General features: G+C 47.7%; 1 protein-coding gene across 5 annotated transcripts in view; it reads right to left on the reverse strand.

Annotated features, from left to right (window-relative positions):
* RBM6 (RNA binding motif protein 6) overlaps window positions 1–22,361 on the reverse strand; it is a 132,818-nt gene that overhangs the window by 20,327 nt on the left and 90,130 nt on the right. For 4 of the 5 annotated variants that reach the window (XM_038408337.2, XM_043518366.1, XM_038408335.2 and 1 more), the window contains 3 exons: window positions 10,007–10,081; window positions 7,990–8,050; window positions 6,160–6,228 (listed from right to left, as the gene is read on the reverse strand). In XM_038408337.2, coding sequence (XP_038264265.1) covers window positions 6,160–6,228; window positions 7,990–8,050; window positions 10,007–10,081 — 205 coding nt within the window. The remainder of the gene's footprint in view (window positions 1–6,159; window positions 6,229–7,989; window positions 8,051–10,006; window positions 10,082–22,361) is intronic. The other variant, XM_038408338.2, reaches the window with a different exon arrangement.

Consider the following 22,361-nt stretch of genomic DNA (forward strand, 5'->3'; position numbering starts at 1 on the left):
ACAGTGGACAGGGATAAACTGTCTGGTTCCCTGGATACAGAGTAGTGTCTGGAGAGTATGATCTTCAGTACCTGGATTTCGGCCAGTGTCGCTCCCTGAAGTATTGGAGGGATTGGAGATACTGAGTACATAACTGTACTTTGGATCCATGTCCTTCCGGGCCAGAGAAGGGTTGATGGAGATTGCTTACATCTCCTCCTTTGGAAGGCTAGGGTCTTAGCTTCAATAAAGGAAGATCTTGTGCCACCAGCCATCCCGCAAAAGAAACACTTGGTGGTAACAACCCAGACAACTATCAAATCTCCTGCTCTTGGTGAACATTAATGGGAAGGCTGTGGAAGACAACTCTCAGAGTGCATGGTCACCTCACATCTCTGACTTGTGTCAGTCTGGGGCCAGTCCTGCGTGCAACGCCAACTGCTGTACATACAGATCTGTCTGCTGTCTTCAACACTGGGGATTGTGAGGATTGGCTGACTTGCCAGCAAACTTTGTCTGTACAAAGTGCAAGCTGGTCTCCATATTGGAAGAGAAGATTGAAGGTCTGGAGCAACAGGTAACGACCCTGCGTTGTATACGAGAAACTGAGGATTTTCTGGACCAAACTCAGGATAGCCTTCTAGGGGCACAAAGCTCTAAAGATTTAGAGCAGGTTGCACAGAGGAGCCAAGAGGCCAGTGAAGAAGCTTGGCAACATGTGACCTCCAGAAGAGGTAAGCGGAATGTCCGGGTTCCAGTAACACAGACACAGGTAACTAACCGCTTTCATGTTCTCTCCACAGGTACCAATGCGGAGAGTGGACCAGATGATATGTCTGGGGGGAGAAAGCAGAAGGAGACTCCGCTGGTTGGGAGGCATGAGATGCGATGTCCTGAGGTTGGGGGTTCCACGACCACCACTCCCAAGAGGAGAAGGCGGGTGGTGGTGGTCGGGGACTCTCTCCTCCGGGGGACTGAGTCATCTATCTGCCGCCCTGACCGGGAAAACCGAGAAGTCTGCTGCTTGCCAGGGGCTAAGATTCGTGATGTGACGGAGAGACTGCCGAGACTCATCAAGCCCTCGGATCGCTACCCCTTCCTGCTTCTCCACGTGGGCACCAATGATACTGCCAAGAATGACCTTGAGCGGATCACTGCGGACTACGTGGCTCTGGGAAGAAGGATAAAGGAGTTGGAGGCGCAAGTGGTGTTCTCGTCCATCCTCCCCGTGGAAGGAAAAGGCCTGGGTAGGGACCGTCGAATCGTGGAGGTCAACGAATGGCTACGCAGGTGGTGTCGGAGAGAAGGCTTTGGATTCTTTGACCATGGGATGGTGTTCCATGAAGGAGGAGTGCTGGGCAGAGACGGGCTCCATCTTACGAAGAGAGGGAAGAACATCTTTGCCAGCAGGCTGGCTAACCTAGTGAGGAGGGCTTTAAACTAGGTTCACCGGGGGAAGGAGACCAAAGCCCTGAGGTAAGTGGGAAAGCGGGATACCGGGAGGAAGCACAGGCAGGAATGTCTGTGAGGGGAGGGCTCCTGCCTCATACTGGGAATGAGGGGCGATCAACAGGTTATCTCAAGTGCTTATATACAAATGCACAAAGCCTTGGAAACAAGCAGGGAGAACTGGAGGTCCTGGTGATGTCAAGGAATTATGACGTGATTGGAATAACAGAGACTTGGTGGGATAACTCACATGACTGGAGTACAGTCATGGATGGTTATAAACTGTTCAGGAAGGACAGGCAGGGCAGAAAAGGTGGGGGAGTAGCACTGTATGTAAGGGAGCAGTATGACTGCTCAGAGCTCCGGTACGAAACTGTGGAAAAACCTGAGTGTCTCTGGATTAAGTTTAGAAGTGTGTGCAACAAGAGTGATGTCATGGTGGGAGTCTGCTATAGACCACCGGACCAGGGGGATGAGGTGGATGAGGCTTTCTTCCGGCAACTCACGGAAACTACTAGATCGCATGCCCTGATTCTCATGGGTGACTTTAATTTTCCTGATATCTGCTGGGAGAGCAATACAGCGGTGCATAGACAATCCAGGAAGTTTTTGGAAAGCGTAGGGGACAATTTCCTGGTGCAAGTGCTAGGGGAGCCAACTAGGGGGAGCGCTTTTCTTGACCTGCTGCTCACAAACCGGGTAGAATTAGTGGGGGAAGCAAAAGTGGATGGGAATCTGGGAGGCAGTGACCATGAGTTGGTTGAGTTCAGGATCCTGACGCAGGGAAGAAAGGTAAGCAGCAGGATACGGACCCTGGACTTCAGGAAAGCAGACTTTGACTCCCTCAGGGAACAGATGGCCAGGATCCCCTGGGGGACTAACATGAAAGGGAAGGGAGTCCAGGAGAGCTGGCTGTATTTCAAGGAATCCCTGTTGAGGTTACAGGGACAAACCATCCCGATGAGTCGAAAGAATAGTAAATATGGCAGGCGACCAGCTTGGCTTAATGGTGAAATCCTAGCGGATCTTAAACATAAAAAAGAAGCTTACAAGAAGTGGAAGGTTGGACATATGACCAGGGAAGAGTATAAAAATATTGCTCGGGCATGTAGGAAAGATATCAGGAGGGCCAAATCGCACCTGGAGCTGCAGCTAGCAAGAGATGTCAAGAGTAACAAGAAGGGTTTCTTCAGGTATGTTGGCAACAAGAAGAAAGCCAAGGAAAGTGTGGGCCCCTTACTGAATGAGGGAGGCAAGCTAGTGACAGAGGATGTGGAAAAAGCTAATGTACTCAATGCTTTTTTTGCCTCTGTTTTCACTAACAAGGTCAGCTCCCAGACTGCTGTGCTGGGCATCACAAAATGGGGAAGAGATGGCCAGCCCTCTGTAGAGATAGAGGTGGTTAGGGACTATTTAGAAAAGCTGGACGGGCACAAGTCCATGGGGCCGGACGAATTGCATCCGAGAGTGCTGAGGGAATTGGCGGCTGTGATTGCAGAGCCCTTGGCCATTATCTTTGAAAACTCGTGGCGAACGGGGGAAGTCCCGGATGACTGGAAAAAGGCTAATGTAGTGCCCATCTTTAAAAAAGGGAAGAAGGAGGATCCTGGGAACTACAGGCCGGTCAGCCTCACCTCAGTCCCTGGAAAAATCATGGAGCAGGTCCTCAAAGAATCAATCCTGAAGCACTTAGAGGAGAGGAAAGTGATCAGGAACAGTCAGCATGGATTCACCAAGGGAAGGTCATGCCTGACTAATCTAATCGCCTTTTATGATGAGATTACTGGTTCTGTGGATGAAGGGAAAGCAGTGGATGTATTGTTTCTTGACTTTAGCAAAGCTTTTGACACGGTCTCCCACAGCATTCTTGTCAGCAAGTTAAGGAAGTATGGGCTGGATGAATGCACTATAAGGTGGGTAGAAAGCTGGCTAGATTGTCGGGCTCAACGGGTAGTGATCAATGGCTCCATGTCTAGTTGGCAGCCGGTGTCAAGTGGAGTGCCCCAGGGGTCGGTCCTGGGGCCCGTTTTGTTCAATATCTTCATAAATGATCTGGAGGATGGTGTGGATTGCACTCTCAGCAAATTTGCGGATGATACTAAACTGGGAGGAGTGGTAGATACGCTGGAGGGGAGGGATAGGATACAGAAGGACCTAGACAAATTGGAAGATTGGGCCAAAAGAAATCTAATGAGGTTCAATAAGGATAAGTGCAGGGTCCTGCACTTAGGATGGAAGAATCCAATGCACCGCTACAGACTAGGGACCAAATGGCTCGGCAGCAGTTCTGCGGAAAAGGACCTAGGGGTGACAGTGGACGAGAAGCTGGATATGAGTCAGCAGTGTGCTCTTGTTGCCAAGAAGGCCAATGGCATTTTGGGATGTATAAGTAGGGGCATAGCGAGCAGATCGAGGGACGTGATCGTTCCCCTCTATTCGACACTGGTGAGGCCTCATCTGGAGTACTGTGTCCAGTTTTGGGCCCCACACTACAAGAAGGATGTGGATAAATTGGAAAGAGTACAGCGAAGGGCAACAAAAATGATTAGGGGTCTAGAGCACATGACTTATGAGGAGAGGCTGAGGGAGCTGGGATTGTTTAGTCTGCAGAAGAGAAGAATGAGGGGGGATTTGATAGCTGCTTTCAACTACCTGAAAGGGGGTTTCAAAGAGGATGGCTCTAGACTGTTCTCAATGGTAGCAGATGACAGAACGAGGAGTAATGGTCTCAAGTTGCAATGGGGGAGGTTTAGATTGGATATTAGGAAAAACTTTTTCACTAAGAGGGTGGTGAAACACTGGAATGCGTTACCTAGGGAGGTGGTAGAATCTCCTTCCTTAGAGGTTTTTAAGGTCAGGCTTGACAAAGCCCTGGCTAGGATGATTTAACTGGGACTTGGTCCTGCTTTGAGCAGGGGGTTGGACTAGATGACCTTCTGGGGTCCCTTCCAACCCTGATATTCTATGATTCTATGAAACCCTGGCAGGAAGCAAGGGGGTTGCCAGTCAGGGTTTTGTCCCTCTCTCTTGGAGACCCTCTCTGGTTTCTGCTGTGCACGGTTCCACAGAGCTCTGTCTCGTTCAGGGTGTACAAGGGGCTCTTAGCAAGGCCAAGCAACAAACACGGAGGATCAACTCCTCACAAATCAACAGAACTGAAGACAGCAGATGTGGGCTAGCTGGCTGAAGCTCAGTCCAGACAAACCTGAAGTGAGGCTGACAGGATGGGGAAAGTAACCATCCCATGTGATGGAAACATCTGCCTCCTTATTGAAGATGGATCCTCCGTGACTGTTGCTTGAGGTTAAAATCAGGGCTATGGGTGGACCACCAGCTGCTGCTATATCATTTAGCGTCAGTGATAAGGAAGGCTTTTATCAAGCCGTGTCTAGCCAAGAAGCTGCAAAGGTTTCTTTCAGATGTGGCTGTTGCTCTCATAATCAATGCTTTCGACATCTCAATATCAAACTACTGTAATACGCTCTTAATGGGGCTGAGCCTTAACCTGGAAATTCAAACTAATGCAGAAAGTGGCAGCTTGCTTTGTAAGTGGAATCTCTCATAACACTATGCTCCGTGGTTTGCACTGGCTGGCTACTGATTTCTGAGTGGCGTTTAGGGTGTTTTGAACTATAAATTCCTACATGGTTTGGGATCCCAACTCTTGAGAGATCACCTCTTTATTTATGCCTCACTGCCTCAGCTAAGGTTGGCAGAGGCACTAGAGTTGGTGTTCCCTAGGTTTAACTTTAGAGCCCATTCAATAGCATTACCGCCACACATTAGACTTGCTGGATGCATCCCCTGGGGCTGCTAAGCTCTGAGAGCCCTCCAGACTGCACCAAACATTGTTACAAGTGTTATGTACAAATCCAAGCACCTCAGTCCTTCTACTAAACCCCAGACTTCTCTTAGAGGGGAACTCGGAGGAGGCAGGGGGTGGGGTGGGATGGAAAGTGAGAATGAGCAGAGAACCCCAGTTTTCATGATAAATAACCTCTTTCTATTCCAAGGCAGCCTCTGCATATGCCCACTGGTGGGAGTCTAGTGAGAAATACATATCCCAGAAAGATGGGCTGAAGACTTTTACCTAAATGAGGGGGAAGGAGAGCCCTCAGATGCTGAAACACTCGGGCTCCCATCCCAGGCCATGCAGAGGACAGCCAGCATGCAGAGGGAAGGTCCCTGCACTTGCGGTAGGCCATGGAAAGGTAGAAACAGAGGTGGCTGCTCCACAGCTTCAGTGCCAAGAGAGGGTCCTTGTGTGACCCCAATGGGCACTGCAGTCCAGAACACTCCCAGAGCTGTGTGGCATCTAGGAAACATCCAAAGAGGGAGGCTACCCTGATGCTAACTCACCAGGGACACTGATCTGTCAGATGGCTATAACCACATATGCAGCACAAATACTGATAGTTACATACAAGCTTGTTTTAAGTTAACCCAACTCCTTATGATACAAACGTATATGGTACAGGTGAGAGAACATTTATTCATTCATATCAACACTGCAGCATGTAGCTGGGTTCAGAATGCTGGCTACATACCAAGGTTTTGTGCATGATTTGCACAAGAAATTACAAAGATTACAGGTCCAACTGCAGTAACTGCATGTGTAAATTATGCACGAGCATTTTCCCATGCATTTCTACAGATGGGGCCCACAGACACCTTTCCCTCTCTGAAAGAGCATATCCACAACCCCAGATTGTGTGATAGTGATTCTCTTACTGAAGTCCTGCTCGGCGTGCACATCCTCTCCCTCCAAACCACTTTTGGGCTCTGTCCCTGGTCTGCTCCCTACAAGAAAAAGGCATAACAGGAACTATTTCAAGGCCATCAGCCACAAAACATGCAGGAATTCACTCAACAGCTGCTTACAGAAGGGAAGGGGTTCTCAACATTTTTCTTTCTGAGCTCCCCCCCACATGCTATAAACATTCCATGGCCCACCTATGTCACAAAACTAGTTTTCTACATATAAAAGCCAGGACTGGCATTAGGGGGTAGCAAGCAGCACAATTGTCTGGGGACCCATACCACAGGGGCCCCCAGGAAGCTAAATTGTTCAGGCTTTGGCTTCACTCCCAAGTGGAAGGGCTCAGGGCCCCGGGCTTCAAACCCATATGGTGAGACTTCAGCTTTCTGCCCTGAGCCCCAGCAAGTTAACACTGGGGCTGCTTGGAGGACGCCCTGCAACTTGCTCGCCCCGGACTCCTGGTTGAGAACCACTGGAGAAGGGGAGAACCTTACCCCTTAAGACTGTGTGTCCTTTTTGTGATCCACTCCATTGTTTAAAGACCAGTCACATAGGGTTAACCCTTAAAACACATGCATTCCCATGGCCATCAGCTAACCAGACTAGTAAAATGAGGCACATAGCCATATAACGTTCACAGAATCTGGAGGAGCCTGAACATTTAACTCACTATACAGCTGTTTGTATCACCAGTTGGTTAAGTTAGCCAAGAAGGCAGAGTTGAAAAGGCCAGCAGTTTGAGCTCTGCTTCCATAACACTGATGGTGGGTCGCTCATGCTACAGTAACAGTGAGAGGAAGTCAGGATCTCTCTAAGGGTGGGGCTGCAGTGAATAAAGAGCTCTGAACAGAGCGCAGAGCATGGGGGCTAATAGGTATTGGCAGTTTGTTCTCTGGATCAACAGAGCTTGTAACACACACTGTTTGCCCAAGGTACGTAGGCTTGCTCTGCAGGAGATACAAGACATTCTGAATCTGCTAGCGGAAAAGCAGCAGCGCAAAACCTTACACTGTGAACGCCTGGCTGTCCGACAAAAGCGGGTTCTTGGGTGGAGAACCTGGTAAGACAGAGGTGACATGGGGGGAACTGGCAGAATCCATGACCACAAACTATTGGGGGTGCCTGCTCTCCTGTCTCTTCAATTGCGCAGTCTCAGAGCTGATTGGACTCCATGGCATTCCCAGACTCTCCAGCAATAGCAGCCAGCCAGACCTTTGACAGCCCCTTCCTGGGCTGGGCTATTGCAGTGAGAAGGCCAGACAAAAGCTCCAGTTGCTGCAGCATGCAGCAGCCCATCTTCTAAGCAAGGCAGCTAGATGGGAACACATCACATGCATAGTCTACACCCTACACTGGGGCACCATCTAATTCTGTGTCTGCTTCAAGGTCCTAGCCCTCATCTTCAATGTCTGTGGCAATCTAGGCTGTGTAGCCTGGACCAGCTCTCGCTCAGCATCTGTCCCATAATGTTAGGAATGAAGGAGAACTATGACACTGAAGGACCAGAGGATGGTACTATCAGGTACTGGCAGCAGGATGTTCTGGATGAAGGGCACTGTCCTTTGGAACTCCCTCCCACTACAGATCAGTGTGGCCCTGTGCCTTGCCACGCATGCAGAGCAAACAACCTGGCAACATATCTACCTCCAGTACTGCTACTAATTCTCTTATATGGTACCTAGACATCCCACTGCATGGTACAAAGAAACCAGTCAACAGAGACATTCACTCCCTAGGGCAAATGAAGGCTTTTAGTCTACACCTATAAAACCCAGTTTGGCACAGTGACGAAATATACTCACCATCTCTCGGGAGCTTGCAATAGGAGCAGGAAGATCTGTACCCCACAGTACACACTTTACACTGCAGTGAAAGACAGGCAGCATGAGGGAGAGACATTTAAAAGGCTATTGTATCAGCTGTCAGCATGTTCCAAAAGTCACAGTTGCTGCTTCACTTTGAGAACGTAGCCAGGTTAGTTACATGAGCAAGTAACGCAAAGACTGTGTCTACACTACAAATTACTTTGGTATAATTCACAGCCCTAAGCGAGGTAAGTTACACTGACCTAGTGTAGACAGTGCTATGGCAGCTGGAGAGCTTCTCCCGCCCACATAGCTACTGCCTCTCCTGGAGGTGGTTTTATTATGCCGATGGGAAAGCTCTCCCCATTGGCATACAGCATCTTCAACAAACATGGTGTAGCTGCAGTGCTGCATGTCTAAAAAAGCCCTAAGAGCCTGAAGGAGACAGGATGAGTGACGCTAGCTGGCAGAGAGATAGCACGAAGGGTGGAAGCTGGTGAGGCATGGAGTCCCACAGGACCCCACCCTGGGAACAGCAAGCGGGATTTTCAAGTGACTGAGGAGCACCAGTCCCATCTTTATTAATTTGCACCACTGGTCGCTAGAGCTGCATGCCTGGCTCCTGGGCAACTTTTCTAAGACTGGGCACACCTCCTAAAAAACAAAACCCAGTGAAGCAAGAACCAACTCGCTCAGGACATGAAAGAGACTCTGCAGACCAGATCTCTCCTCGATTGCCAGCCACCCTGTACTTTGAAAGAATGCAGAGGTGCAGTTAGTTTTCCGTTTCTCAACTGATTCCTGAGGCAGGGAAGTGAAAACTCCCCCAACGTAAAGTGCAGTTTTACTGTGAAGGTATATCTACAGCATTGAGCCAACGCCGACAGAAAGACTGTTCCTGGCAGTGCAGGAACACCCCCTCCTGGATGACATTAACTATGTCAACAGAACCCCTCTTCCATACAGCTGTGTCTACTATGACATAGCTCTGTCGGTCCACCACTGACAGCCGCGACTATGCCGACCTAACTTTTAAGTGTAGACCAAGCCTCTCAATTTTGGGGTGGGGCATACACAGGGGTCAGCAGGTTTTGACCCCCTTGTCCTTCTCAGGTTGTTCAATGGGAGGGGGTCCCAACTGGATTGGAGGATAATCCGGGGGTGGGGGTGAGGAGGACGACAACGACAGGGAAAGCAGGGTCCTGTAATTGAACAGGTGGAGACCCTCCCCACTAAAAATCTCTCTAAATATGGCATTGTGAGTTTTCATAGTTATGGATTCATAAATTCCAGTTTGATTTTCCCTCCCTTTCTCACAGCCCTGCAAACTGCTCAGAGAGTCACCCTGGGCTCTTTCAGGCTGGTGCGGGGACACCAGGAACAAAGATTCCACTTCTGGTGACAACTGGATAATTCCACTATCATCAAATCACCTTCTGACATCTGTGCCACCCCATGTACTAAGTGGTGCATCACAAATGTCAATGTAGGTCAAATTTATCTTTAACAATGAAACTTAGTTAGCAATCTGATTGGCGATGCATGAACTGGAGCGGAATCCAGCTCATTCAGCTGGAGCTGTGTTGACTGCTCTGCTAAGAGAAACAATAACTTCCTTTGGCCATGGAGGTAAGCAGATCCCTGGAGTGGGAAGGTGCCATTTTCCTGTGGCACTTCTCAAGAGCAGAGCCATATTTTGGGGAGGAACTCGCTCTAGGCATGACAATGAGAGCTGATAATGAGCAGAAGTAGGTGGTGATGCCTGAGCAGCAACTTACTATTTATAGTAGGTGCATAGTAACTTAAGTGTATGTTGGAGAATCAGAATTTTCCTGCACTACCTAAAATAAACAGGGAGAAAACATAGGAAAGGCAGGAACTTCAGTGCTGGAATCGCACAAGGGGATCTTCCACCACTGAGCATGCATCTAACTCCACCTCACTACCTTCGTAAAGAAAGGGGGCAAGGGAAATAAATGCAAGTGAAATAAATCCTCCATTGCCATGTACTTACACGTTTGCAGCGCCAAAATTCCGGGCACGGCGTGTACTCAAGGGTCACTTCTTTACCACCAATCACAAGGGTTCCCTGTTGAGACAAGGGAGTCAGTGACTAACATGCCAAACACACTAGGAAATTCAACGGTGGGAAAGAGGCCAAGAAAGCCCCAGGATACCAACCCAGTGGGTTTTGTAAGCAAAGTAGGAAAGCAAAAAAAGCCAAAATCACCAGCTCAATTACAGAGCTGGAGGTTTGCCAAGGAAATGAAAGCAGGGAACCAGCCTTTTCCCCTGCCATGGCAGTTGCACTGGACTGCTGACATGGTTAGTGCCAGAGCAGCTGGCCCAGGAAAGCTTTGGCAGCTCCTCAAAGCGGAATAGACAGAATGCAATGATCCCAAGATAAGTACACATGGGAATTGCTTCGACTCACTGCAAAGTCAACAGGTTGGGAAAGGGGCAGCTGCCCAAACTGCTCCAACCCAGCCACATCCTTGTCTGCTGGATGGGCCTCAGGAGAGGACACCTTGCTGGCATAGACACTTGAGAAAGAACAAAAGGGAAAACACCACAACCAAGGGCAAGAGGAATTTGGTACCTGTGTTGGCCTCTCCGTCCTTCCTCAGAACCTGGCTTTTCTCCAAGGAAACATCCCACCCCATGGGGGAGGCTGTTGGCTTGGGAGAAGGCACAGCATGCCACCATGTGGAGAAGGCAGGTTTGGGGCTGACTTTGAGCACTCAGGCAGTGGCCAGACAAGAGCTGAGAGCACGGTGGGGTGGGGGGAGGGGGGACAGAGGAGCGGACAGGACAATACATGGGGACTAGTACCTGGTCCCACTCTAGCACATTCATTTAGAGCTTCCCCTTGGGAGAAGACAGTAGTCTTGGCAGACACTTGGAGACCTTAGGGACAACAAGCTCTGCTGCGATACAGCTAGATATATGGATTTTAAAGAGTAAAACTAAGTGGAAGGTGAAAGTCATAGATATCCACTTGGACCCGCCTCTGAAACCACTGAGCAGTGAGGACTCCCAGTGGCATTCATCACACTCCCGCAGAGCCCAGGCTTATATACCCAGGGCGTCAGCACTCACAAGAAATCCAGAGATTCGACTTCGCACCTGACAAAGAGTGTGGCTCTAGAATAGCTGGGGATAAGTCCCCTTCTCCTTTGATGCTGATTGGGCCAGGCTGTCTGTATCACCCCAGGTGGAGAACGGACAACCTGCACCTAACGCACACTGGCACATGGAGAAAACCTCATGCTTTCTCTTCATTTCATGCTCTGGTTTTTGATGAGGAACACTCAAGGTTTTTTTTTTTTCAGATGCAGACTATCCGCTAGCTCTAGAGAACCCTGAGTCAACAATACTTCTACTTCCTCTCCAGTTTGCAGCTGAAAAACAAACCATGCTCTCAGCACACACCCACAGCGTTAGTGCCACAAGTACTCCTTTTCTTTTTGCGAATACAGATTAACACGGCTGCTACTCTGAAACCTTTTCTCCAACTACACACAACCACCGCTATTGCAAAACAACTGCACTACTTCAATTTTTTTTTGGCTTTTAACTGCTCCTATCTTCAAAACTGCTTCACCTGTGATATCAGAACCCATTACAGTACTAAGAGCACCACAAGAGCAGCAAACACCAAATGAAACTAACAGATCCCACCAGCATGCTGGAGAAAGACAAAAGCACTTGCAGCCCAAATCATTACTCCAGAATGAACATACAACAGAAACCAATTTAGTATGCAAAATCAAGTGCTCAACTCCAGACCTCCACCCGCTGGCTATCAATTTCTGACACCTGCACTCAAGCTCCTGCTCTCTGGATCTCACATCTGTTGCTCTGGTCTGCACTCACATCTGGAAGACACATTGTAGCATAAGAGAAACAGAGAACAGGTACAGTAATAAAGAGAGTAACCTTTGGCCTCCAACACACAGTGATGGTCTCCAAGCACAATAAGCACCTCAGGATTTGTCACTCATGCTACAGAATTAAATTAACCCAGCTTATTTTTCTTTTTCATTTCCTCATTCAAGACAATCATTGGAAGGCACCCTGCACCTCACCAAACCAAACTGTCTTCTGGCAGTACCCGGCTACTGCAGGATGACGCATCATCTCCCCTCAGCTCCAGGCTCACTTTCGTTTCTAATGAGTCTGTGGGGTGTTTGCTTCAACCCCAGCAGACACAAATTCAGAATGTATTTGCAGTGGGGTGGAGTCCACCAGTGCAACCAGCTAATCCAAGGATAGCTCTTGCTCAGGGTCATTAATTACTAGGGTCAGCTGCTGGAGTCCAGTTCCTTAAGGTGTTTAGACTCCAGAATGGATTTTTGTTCTGCCTAGCAAAATGGGGATCTGAACCGTAACTCGAGCTCCTATGCACAACAGTAATGCAAATAGATAATAATAAATAATTATAAGAATAAATAAATAAATAATAACAACAACAACAACAACAAAGATAGTCTGTCTATAGCAGCACCTCAGAGTTACAAATACCAGAGCTACAAACTGACCAGTCAACACCACACCACATTTGGAATCAGAAGTACGCAATCAAGCAGCAGCAGACAAGAGGGGGAAGAAAAAAAAAAAAAAGCAAATACAAGTACCTTCTGACCTTAGTATCTATGAATCTATAAGTACAATACTGTGTTAAATGTAAACTACAAAAAAAAATAAAGGGAAAGTTTTAAAAAAGATTTGACATGGTAAGGAAACGGTTTCTGTGCGTGGTTCATTTAAATTAAGATGGTTAAAAGCAGCATTTTTCTTCATTATTATACAGTTTCAAAGCTGTATTAAGACAATGTTCAGTTGTAAACTTCTGAAAGAACATCCCTAGCGTTTTGTTCAAAGTTACGAACAGCCTCCATTCCCGAGATGTTTGCAACTCTGAGGTTTTACTGTACCTAATGTACTAACATGGCTCCCATTACCATCATATCTGAGCACTCCATCTTCCAGAGAGGCAGGGCAGTCCTACTATCTCCACTGCACAGACAGGAGCTAAGACCCAGAGACTGAGGCCATTACACTACAGACCTTACAGAAGCACAGCTGTATTGCTGCAGCTGTGCTGCTGTAACATCTCGTGTCGCCACTCTATGCTGGCAGGAGACACTCTCCCGCCCACACAGCACTGTCCACATTGGCACTTTTGTTGATGAAACTTATGTCAGAGAAGTGTTATTTTCACACTCTGACCCACAAAAATTTTGCCAACAAAAGTCCTAGGGTAGACGTAGACTAAGTGATTTGGCCAAGGTCACACAGGGAGTTAGGTACACCACCACCCTCTCACTTTCCCTGCAGCCTGCCCCCGTGAGACAACTGCTGTCCTCCTCCCACGGGGTCCGTCCCTGGCTGCCTGCTGGAGGTGCTTCAACAGCCCCGCCGCCACCATACAGACTAGGTGAGCTTGGCCAAGCTGACCTCTGTAGCTTTTGCTGACACCTTCCTTGTGCACTCAGAGCATAGCGCTGAGACCCACAAGCCAAAGAACCTCTTCAGGGGTCACGTGTGGCACTGAACACAAGCACAAGAGGAAGCATGCACCTAAGGCTTTAAGGCAGAGGTAAGAGTAAATATGGGAAGGAGGGGGATACAGAAGGCAAAGCTCATAGGAACACGGATGCCTCCTTCAGGCCTGACAGTCCTTAGAGGAGGGAGAACACTTTCTCTGGAACCTGTAACACAGTCAGAGACAGGCACCTCCTGGAAGATGTCCTGTGCCTGAAGACAGAGTGGGTGTAGCAGTAGGCAGAGCAAGGAGGTGGGATGCACAAGCTCCTAAAGGAAGCAGTGGCCCAGTCAGTGAACATCAAGGCAGATCTCTAGAGCAGCAGCCCAACAGATTCCCCAACATGCAGGTTAATGGCATCTAAGATATTGCAAAGGACAGGGTGGCAATCAATAGGAGTTTGGCCAAGCCTTGTAACAGTGCTCAGAAATCCCTATAAAGCAGCACCCCCACCCTCACCACCTGCTGATCAGACATGGAAGCCTGCTTTGCAGGGAGAAGGCTTGGGTTTTACCCTCAAACCCTTCACTCCACACACCGTCCACAAACTGACAGAGCCGGAAGAGTACCCAGAAGTCACCTACTACAGGACAAGCCCAACAAAGAAAATAACAGAACGCCACTAGCCATCACCTTCAGCCCCCAACTAAAACCCCTCCAACGCATCATCAAGGATCTACAACCTATCCTGAAGGACGACCCATCACTCACACAGATCTTGGGAGACAGGCCAATCCTGGCTTACAGGCAGCCCCCCAACCTGAAGCAAATACTCACCAGCAGCCACACACCACACAACAGAACCACTAACCTAGGAACCTATCCTTGCAACAAAGCCTGTTGCCAACTCTGTCCACATATGTATTCAGGGAACACCATCATAGGGCCTAATCACATCAGGCACACTATCAGAGGCTCGTTCACCTGCGCATCTACCAATGTGATATATGCCATCATGTGCCAGCAATGCCCCTCTCCCATGTACATTGGTCAAACTGGACAGTCTCTACGTAAAAGAATAAATGGACACAAATCACACATCAAGAATTATAACATTCTAAAACCAGTCGGAGAACACTTCAGTCTCTCCGGTCACTCGATTACAGACCTGAGAGTGGCTATTCTTCAACAAAAAAACTTCAAAAACAGACTCCAACGAGAGACTGCTGAATTGGAATTAATTTGCAAACTAAATACAATTAATTTAGGCTTGAATTGAGACTGGGAGTGGATGGGTCATTACACAAAGTAAAACTATTTCCCCATGTAATCCCCCCCCACTCCCCGCTGTTCCTCAGACGTTCTTGTCGACTGCTGGAAATGGCCCACCTTGATTATCACCACAAAAAATTTTCTTCCTTCCCCACCGCGCCGCCCCCCCCCACCGTTCCTGCTGGTAATAGCTCATCTTAAGTGATCACTCTCCTTACAGTATGTATGATAAAATCCATTGTTTCATGTTCTCTGTATGTGTATATAAATCTCCCCACTGTATTTTCCACTGAATGCATCTGATGAAGTGAGTAGTTGCTCATGAAAGCTTATGCTCAAATAAATGTGTTAGAGTCTAAGGTGCCACAAGTACTCCTTTTCTTTTTGCGAATTCAGACTAACATGGCTGCTACTCTGAAACCATCCACTATTAGTCACCATTAAAAGAGGGGAAGTCGATATGCCAGTTCCTAAGGCCTTCCACCAGCCACCACTAGCCTTGCCCTTAGCGGGCATACTCCACCCGCACACCAGGCAGCTGTTTACCAATCTATACAGCAGCATCTGCAGTTATCATACCATATCCCACGTTTGAGAGCCATACGTCAGACGGCAACAAGATCACCATAAGCCATGCCACCACAACTCAACACCTCACCTCCTGCTGTGTAAGGGATGGACTGCATCATTAAGCCGAGATCCCTCTGAGCTTTGTCCCCATACTGATGATTCTGGGCCCTTTGCATGGCAGCAGCACAGACCACACAATGAGAGAAGAAGGGAAGAGGTGTCTTAGCATCACCCAGTCCCTCTTGACTGAGTTCTATGCCCTTCACCATGCCCAGGTGAATCGTAAGGATGTCAGGGGGAGGAGGAAAAAGATTCTGATATTGCCGATCATAGAGCCATGGCATCAACTGGTCCCACGCTGGCCAAAGCAATGAACTCAAGCTCAACCAACTCAATCTACTGCAAGCCATGTAGAGAAGGTGTTGCCCTCTTGTGAGCCCAATATACTTTGCGACCCGTAATCCCTATGGACAGAGGATGTTGCTGAATCCTTGGACTGTCATGTACAAAACATCACTAAAGAAAGGTACCAGGATGAGGCCCCAGGTTCCAATTCACCTACTCAGAGCACATCAGAAAAGGCACAGGGCTCTGGCAGAGCTGGGAACCTGGCACAAAGATCCCATAAACATTCGAAGTGGTGGGAGAGTGACTGGGTGGCACCCATCCCTCTAAGGACTCTGGGGAATCCGGCTAAACCCTCCATCCTATAGCATAGCAAGATCCCTACAGGGATCCAGAAAACCAGCATGTTGGACCCCACATGGCATGCAGGAGAGAGAGGTGGGAAGCCACAGTGGAGTCAGCGTGATCTCCTATGAACTGCTCCAAAGGCATGGGCCACAGGTCCGGCCATCAGACTCCTTCCCCAACCCTGTGGAAAAACTTTAAAGCCGACATGGACCAATCCTAGTCTTTCTTGCAGGTGTCTGGAATCATCCAATGAGGGTCCCTCTTGCAAAGGAAAGCCCCCGGTGATGATAGGCATGTGAGAAGCCATGGTCTCTGTCCCCACAAGCTCCTCCCCTGGGAAACATGCACAGGTTGTAATGGCCACTGTAGAGGTCTGCTCGGTCCTGCCGTGGGATTGGCATAGCAGCGGCTTCATACCGCGTCCCTGCCATCCACTGTTCTCTGCCATGCAGCGAGAGGAGCTGAGACTGCTCAGCACACTTACTCCGCAGTGCAGATAGTGCAACGAGGTGGCAGCGGCCAGCAGGAACAGGGCGCACAGTTGCTGTTGCTGCACCAATCCCACAGGCAGGAGGAGGGGAGCTGGTGTGTTAAATGAAGTGTCAATGAGAGCCAATGGGAAGGTAGAACTTTTTAAAATTGGGAAAGAAACTTTCCCTTTTTCTATTGTTCTCCTGAGAAGGAGACAAGGAGCAGCAATGCTATAAGCAGGAATGCTGTGTAAAGTCTGAACCAGATATGAAAACCATCAGATCATATCTAGAACTACTTTTAACAACTCAAATATGTAAGTAAATTAGGAACGTTCAAGAAGATGCGATTAGGTTTATTTCTGTTTATTTTTTTTAAGGCTTGTGGACTCCTCTGTGCTAACCCCAGATGCTTTTGTTTTCTTGTAACCTTTAAGCTAACCTCCAAAAAAGCTATTTTGGGTGCTTAATTTTTGGAATTGCTCTTTTAAAATCTAGCAAAAGCCTAAGTTCCAGATGTATTTTCTTCCTTTTTGTTTTTAATAAAATTTACCTTTTTTAAGAACAGGATTGGATTTTTGGTGTCCTAAGGAGGATTGGATTTATGGTGTCCTAAGAAGTTTGTGCATATATTGTTTGATTAGCTAGTGGCAACAGCTAATTTCCTTTGTTTTCTTACTCACCTCTTGCTACGGGGGGAGGGGAGAGCGTGAAAGCGCTTGAGGGTACCCCACAGGGAGGAATTCCCAAGTGCTCCTTCCGGGGTCCAAAGGGTTTTTTTGCATTTGGGTGGTGGCAGTGTTTACCAAGTCAAGGTCAGAGAAAAGCTGTAACCTTGGGAGTTTAAATACAAGCCTGGAGTGGCAAGTATTAATTTTTAGAATCCTTACGGGCCCTCACCTTCTGCATTTGGAGTGACAAAGTGGGGATTCAGCCTTGACAGCTGGTCTGACCCGAGAAGGCCCAGTTGTTTTTCTACCCAACCCAACCCACACCTGACCCTTTTAGTCGGGTCTCATCAGGTTGGAGTCATAAGAACATAAGAGCAGCCACACTGGGCCAGGCCAATGATCCATCTAATCCAGTGTCCTTCTTCCTACAGTGGCCAATGCCAGGTGCTTCAGAGGGAATGAACAGGGCAATTTATCAAGTGATCCATCCCATGTCTAGTCCCAGCTTCTACCAGAGCATGGGGTTCCGTCCCTGATCTTGGCTAAGAGCCACTGATGGACCTGTCCTCCATGAATTTATCTAATTCTTTTTTGAACCCAGTTATACTTTTGGTCTTCACAACATCCCCTGGCAACAAGTTCCACAGGTTGATTGTGTGTTGTGTGAAGTACTTCCTTGTGTTTGTTTTAAAAATCCTGCATATTCATTTAATTGAGTGACCACTGGTTCTTGCGTTATTTCAAGGAGTAAACAACATTTGCTTATTCACTTTCTCCACACCAGTCATGATTTTATAGATTTCTATCATATCTCCACCCTCCACCCCATCATCTCTGCTCTCAAATGAACAATCCATCTTTTTAATCTCTCCTCACATGGAAGCTGTTCCATACTCAATCATTTTTGTTGCACTTTTCTGTGCTTTTGCCAATTCTAATATATCTTTTTTGAGATGGGGCAACCACAACCGTATGCCGTATTCAAGGTGTGGGCATACCATGGATTTATATAGTGGCATTATGCTATTTTCTGTCTTATCCTTTTCCTAATGGTTCCTAACATTGTTAGTTTTTTAGACTGCCACTGAAAACTGAGCAGCTGTTTTCAGAGAACTATCCACAGTGATCTCTGAAGATCTCCAAGATCTCTTTCTTGAATGGTAACAGCTAATTTAGATCCATCATTTTGTATGTACAGTTGGGATTATGCTTTCCAATGTGCATTGCTTTGTATTTATCAACATTTAATTTCATCTATCATTTTGTTTCCCTGTCACCCAGTTTTGTGATATCCCTTTGTAGCTCTTCATGGTCTGCTTCGGATTTAACTATCTTGAGTAGTTTTGTACCATCTACAAACTTTGCCATCTCACTGTTTTCCCCTTTTTCCAGATCATTGATGAATATGTTGAACAGCACTGGTCCCAGTACAGACCCTTGGGGGACACCACTATTTACCTCCCTCCATTCCGAAAACTGACCATTTATTCCTCCTTTTGTTTTTTATCTTTTAACCAGTTACTGATCCATAAGAGGACCTTCCCTCTTATCCCACAACTGTCTATTTTACTTAAGAGCCTTTAGTATGGGACCTTGTCAAAGGCTTACTGAAAGTCCAAGTACACTATATCCATTGGATCACCCTTGTCCACATGTTTTATTAATCCCCTCAAAGAATTCTAATTGATTGGTGAGGCATGATTTCCCTTTACAAAAGCTGTGTTGACTCTTCCCCAACAAACCATGTTCATCTATGCATCTGATCATTCTATTCTTTACTGTAGTTTCAACCAATTTGCCTGGGACTGAAGTTAGGCTTACTAGCCTATAATTGCCAGGATTGCCTCTGGAGACAGGCTGCAGGGCTCTAGGCCACTGCCTCAATGCCACTTCCATTTTTCCAAGTTAGTACCTTTTTTATTTCCTATTCATACTTCTAGCCTCCCTGAGTACCACCTTTGGAGTATTTCTTGGTCTTCAGTAGAGTTTGCAGCTGCTCCCAATTTAGTATACTTCACTGATTGCATCCCATTGCTTTTTACTTCCTCCCCAATCATTACTGAAGATTTTCAGTAAGGCTAAACTAAGCAGTGCTCCTTGTGGCTGTGTATACCACACAAAACATTTCCCCTGCGACTTGGCACATTGCTGCTTATCATCACTTCCCTTTGCCTGTGGCCCTTCAGCCAATTTCAAACCCATGCGAACGTTCTTATCAAGTGCAACTTGAATAAAAACCCATGAGGCTTTGTACCAGATGCTCTCCTAAAACCAGGATCTATCACAGCAACTATTTCCATTCACTGATTATGCCATTCTACATAGACATAGTCAAGTCCATGGTCTTCGTCCTTATCTTCAAAGCACTCCATGGCCTGACCCAGGGCACCTAAAAGGCCATTTAAAGCTGCGGGATGAAGACTGTGGTTGACAGCTCTGCTCCTCTGGCACAATGGAACTCTCAACAAAGGATAACGCTTGTTGGTGCAGGAAACAGAACCTTCCCTGAGGGGGTGGCCCAAGGCTGTGGACTAAACTCCCCCAGAAACAAAGGACCAGCACAAACTTCGCTGCTCCTTGTCAAGTGCAAGACATATTTCTTTGATCTTGCCTTTTCTTATATAAACATACAGCCATAGGTTATCTATTTAATAAATAAAACAAACCCTATAAAAACAAGACACTCCACTGCACACACTTCTCGCTCTGGGGAGAAGATGAAAGAACAAACAATGTGTGACAAATGTATAGTCATGTTGCTTAACATGCTACTGGAAGGCAGTAGATATTACAAGGATGACTGTGATATAAAAACCTATATAGAAGTCTGTCTGGTGTGCCTGGTTCATCATAAACCCATGCTGATTATTGCTCAAGGTTCCCCCCACCCAATAGATTCGGGGGTGTCAGGGTAGGAGAAGGTCAGGAATCACTGCAACAGCATTAACAGATTGTTTTTTCTAATACTGGCTCCTTTATTTTACAAGAGATTTAGACTAAACTTACCATAAGACTGGAGAAAAGTGACAGTGGTGCCAGACTTCTGCAATGACCCCAGCTCTCAAGAGACTTAACTGTCCATAGTTCAATTACCTGAGTCGCTAATTTCCTTAATACCCTGCATCAGCCAGACCTGCTGATTACATGCTTACTTTTTTCAAGTGCTTCTTTATCCAATCACTTCGCTGCCATCCCCGCAGTTCTTGAAGTTATTAGCTATTTTCACAAGGTTAACATTATTACTTAACAGGCCTACTTCTCTCCTTCAGGACCCTTCTTCATTAACTGAGTTCAGCATCTCAGTGATTCTGAAGTCCTCATCTCCCTTATTTCTTAATGGGCCTTCTCTCTCACTCTCTCGTACCTTTTCCCAGATATTTTAAAAACCCAAATTTCCTTTAATCCCTTGTTAAATATTTATTTTGTTGTTGCTTTTACCCATTCCCTGAAAGTCTTTCCTCTTGTAGATTTGTCTGGTTACCCCTCTGTTTCCCAGTTCCAAGACAGGGCGTTTTGCCTCTTGATCTTTGAGCAGGCCTTTGTGAGGCCACAAAGGTTTTCATGGGAATTACAGTCATATAGCCAGAAGAGATCATTGACATCTAGATCAGGGTTCTCAACCTTTTTCTTTCTGAGGCCCCCAACAACGTGCTATAAAAACTCTAGGGCCCAGTGGCGCAGTGGGAGGATTAGGGGCTCTGGGATGGGCGGAGGAGGGACTCAGGCATAGGCGTAATTTAACTTCTATTTTGGGTGGGCAGGGGCCAGCGGGGCTCGAGGCAGCTCCGCACGGCAGGGTTTGGGGAGGGACTGCCACCTCCAACCTCTGACTCACCTCAGCAGGACACCGAGCCTATCTGGGCTCTGTGGATGAGGGGAAAGCAGTGGATGTGTGATTCCTTGACTTTAGCAAAGCTTTTGATACAGTCTCCCACAGTATTTTTGCCAGCAAGTTAAAGTAGTATGGGCTGGATGAATGGACTATAAGGTGGATAGAAAGCTGGCTAGATCATCGGGCTCAACGGGTAGTGATCAATGGCTCCATGTCTAGTTGGCAGCCGGTATCAAGCAGAGTGCCCCAAGGGTCGGTTTTGTTCAATATCTTCATCAATGATGTGGAGAATGGCATGGACTGCACCCTCAGCAAGTTTGCAGATGACACTAAACTGGGAGGAGTGGTAGATATGCTGGAGGGTAGCGATAGGCTACCGAGGAATTTAGACAAATTAGAGGATTGGAGATTAGGAGATTCTACCACCTCCCTAGGTAACGCACCTCCTTCCTTAGATGTTTTTAAGGTCAGGCTTGACAAAGCTCTGGCTGGGATGATTTAGTTGGGGATTGGTCCTGCTTTGAGCAGGGGGTTGGACTAGATAACCTCCTGAGGTCCCTTCCAACCCTGATATTCTATGATTCTATGAAAAGAGCTCAGAGCAGTGAAGGGTAGCTAAGGGCTGTGTGCTGGGAGGGCTCCCCTCCGGCCCCTGTTTCCTGAGGGCTCTGCCAGCCATAGAGCCAGCCCCCCCCCCCCATCAGCTCTTACTGGCTGCGTGAGCAAAGAGAGCTGGGAGCTGAGGAGGAGCTTCAATCCCTTGCAGCAGCAGGAGACAAGGGAATGCTGCAGCTGCCTGCTCCGTGGCACTAGCCAGAGCAGCAGCTGTCCCACACTGCCCAGCTTTGGCTTTCCGCCTCCAACCTGGCCGGGCGTGGGGGCCTGTGTGGAGCTGCCCTGGGACTGCCCTACTCTTGCACTGAATTTTTTTTTCTTGGGGGGGGGGGGAGGTGTAACACCCCCGTGTCCTCCCAACTCTGCCCATGAGCTCAGGGCTTCTGCCCTGAGGGGAACACCAGGGCTCGGAGCTCTGGGATTCAGCCCTGCTGCTCCTGGCTTCAACCCTGTACAGGGCGCCAGAGATCAGGGCTTCAACCCTGCAGCTCCTGGCTTCAGTCCTGTGGGAGATGCAGGGGCTTGGGCTCTGGGTTTTAGCCGTGCGGCCCCGTGGCCCCCGTTGCGAACCGCTGATCTAGACTTACCTCCTACATAACACAGACCACACGACTTTCCTGAATTAATTCCTGTTTGAACTAGAGCATAATTTCCACCACAACCTTTGATGAGTTGTTCCAATAGTTAACTACCCTCACTGTTAAAAAATTGTGCCTTATTTCCAGTCTGCATTTATCTAGTTTCAACTTCCAGTCACT

The sequence above is a fragment of the Dermochelys coriacea genome, chromosome 7, assembly GCF_009764565.3.
Source record: "Dermochelys coriacea isolate rDerCor1 chromosome 7, rDerCor1.pri.v4, whole genome shotgun sequence".
In the NCBI taxonomy this organism is placed as follows: domain Eukaryota; kingdom Metazoa; phylum Chordata; order Testudines; family Dermochelyidae; genus Dermochelys; species Dermochelys coriacea.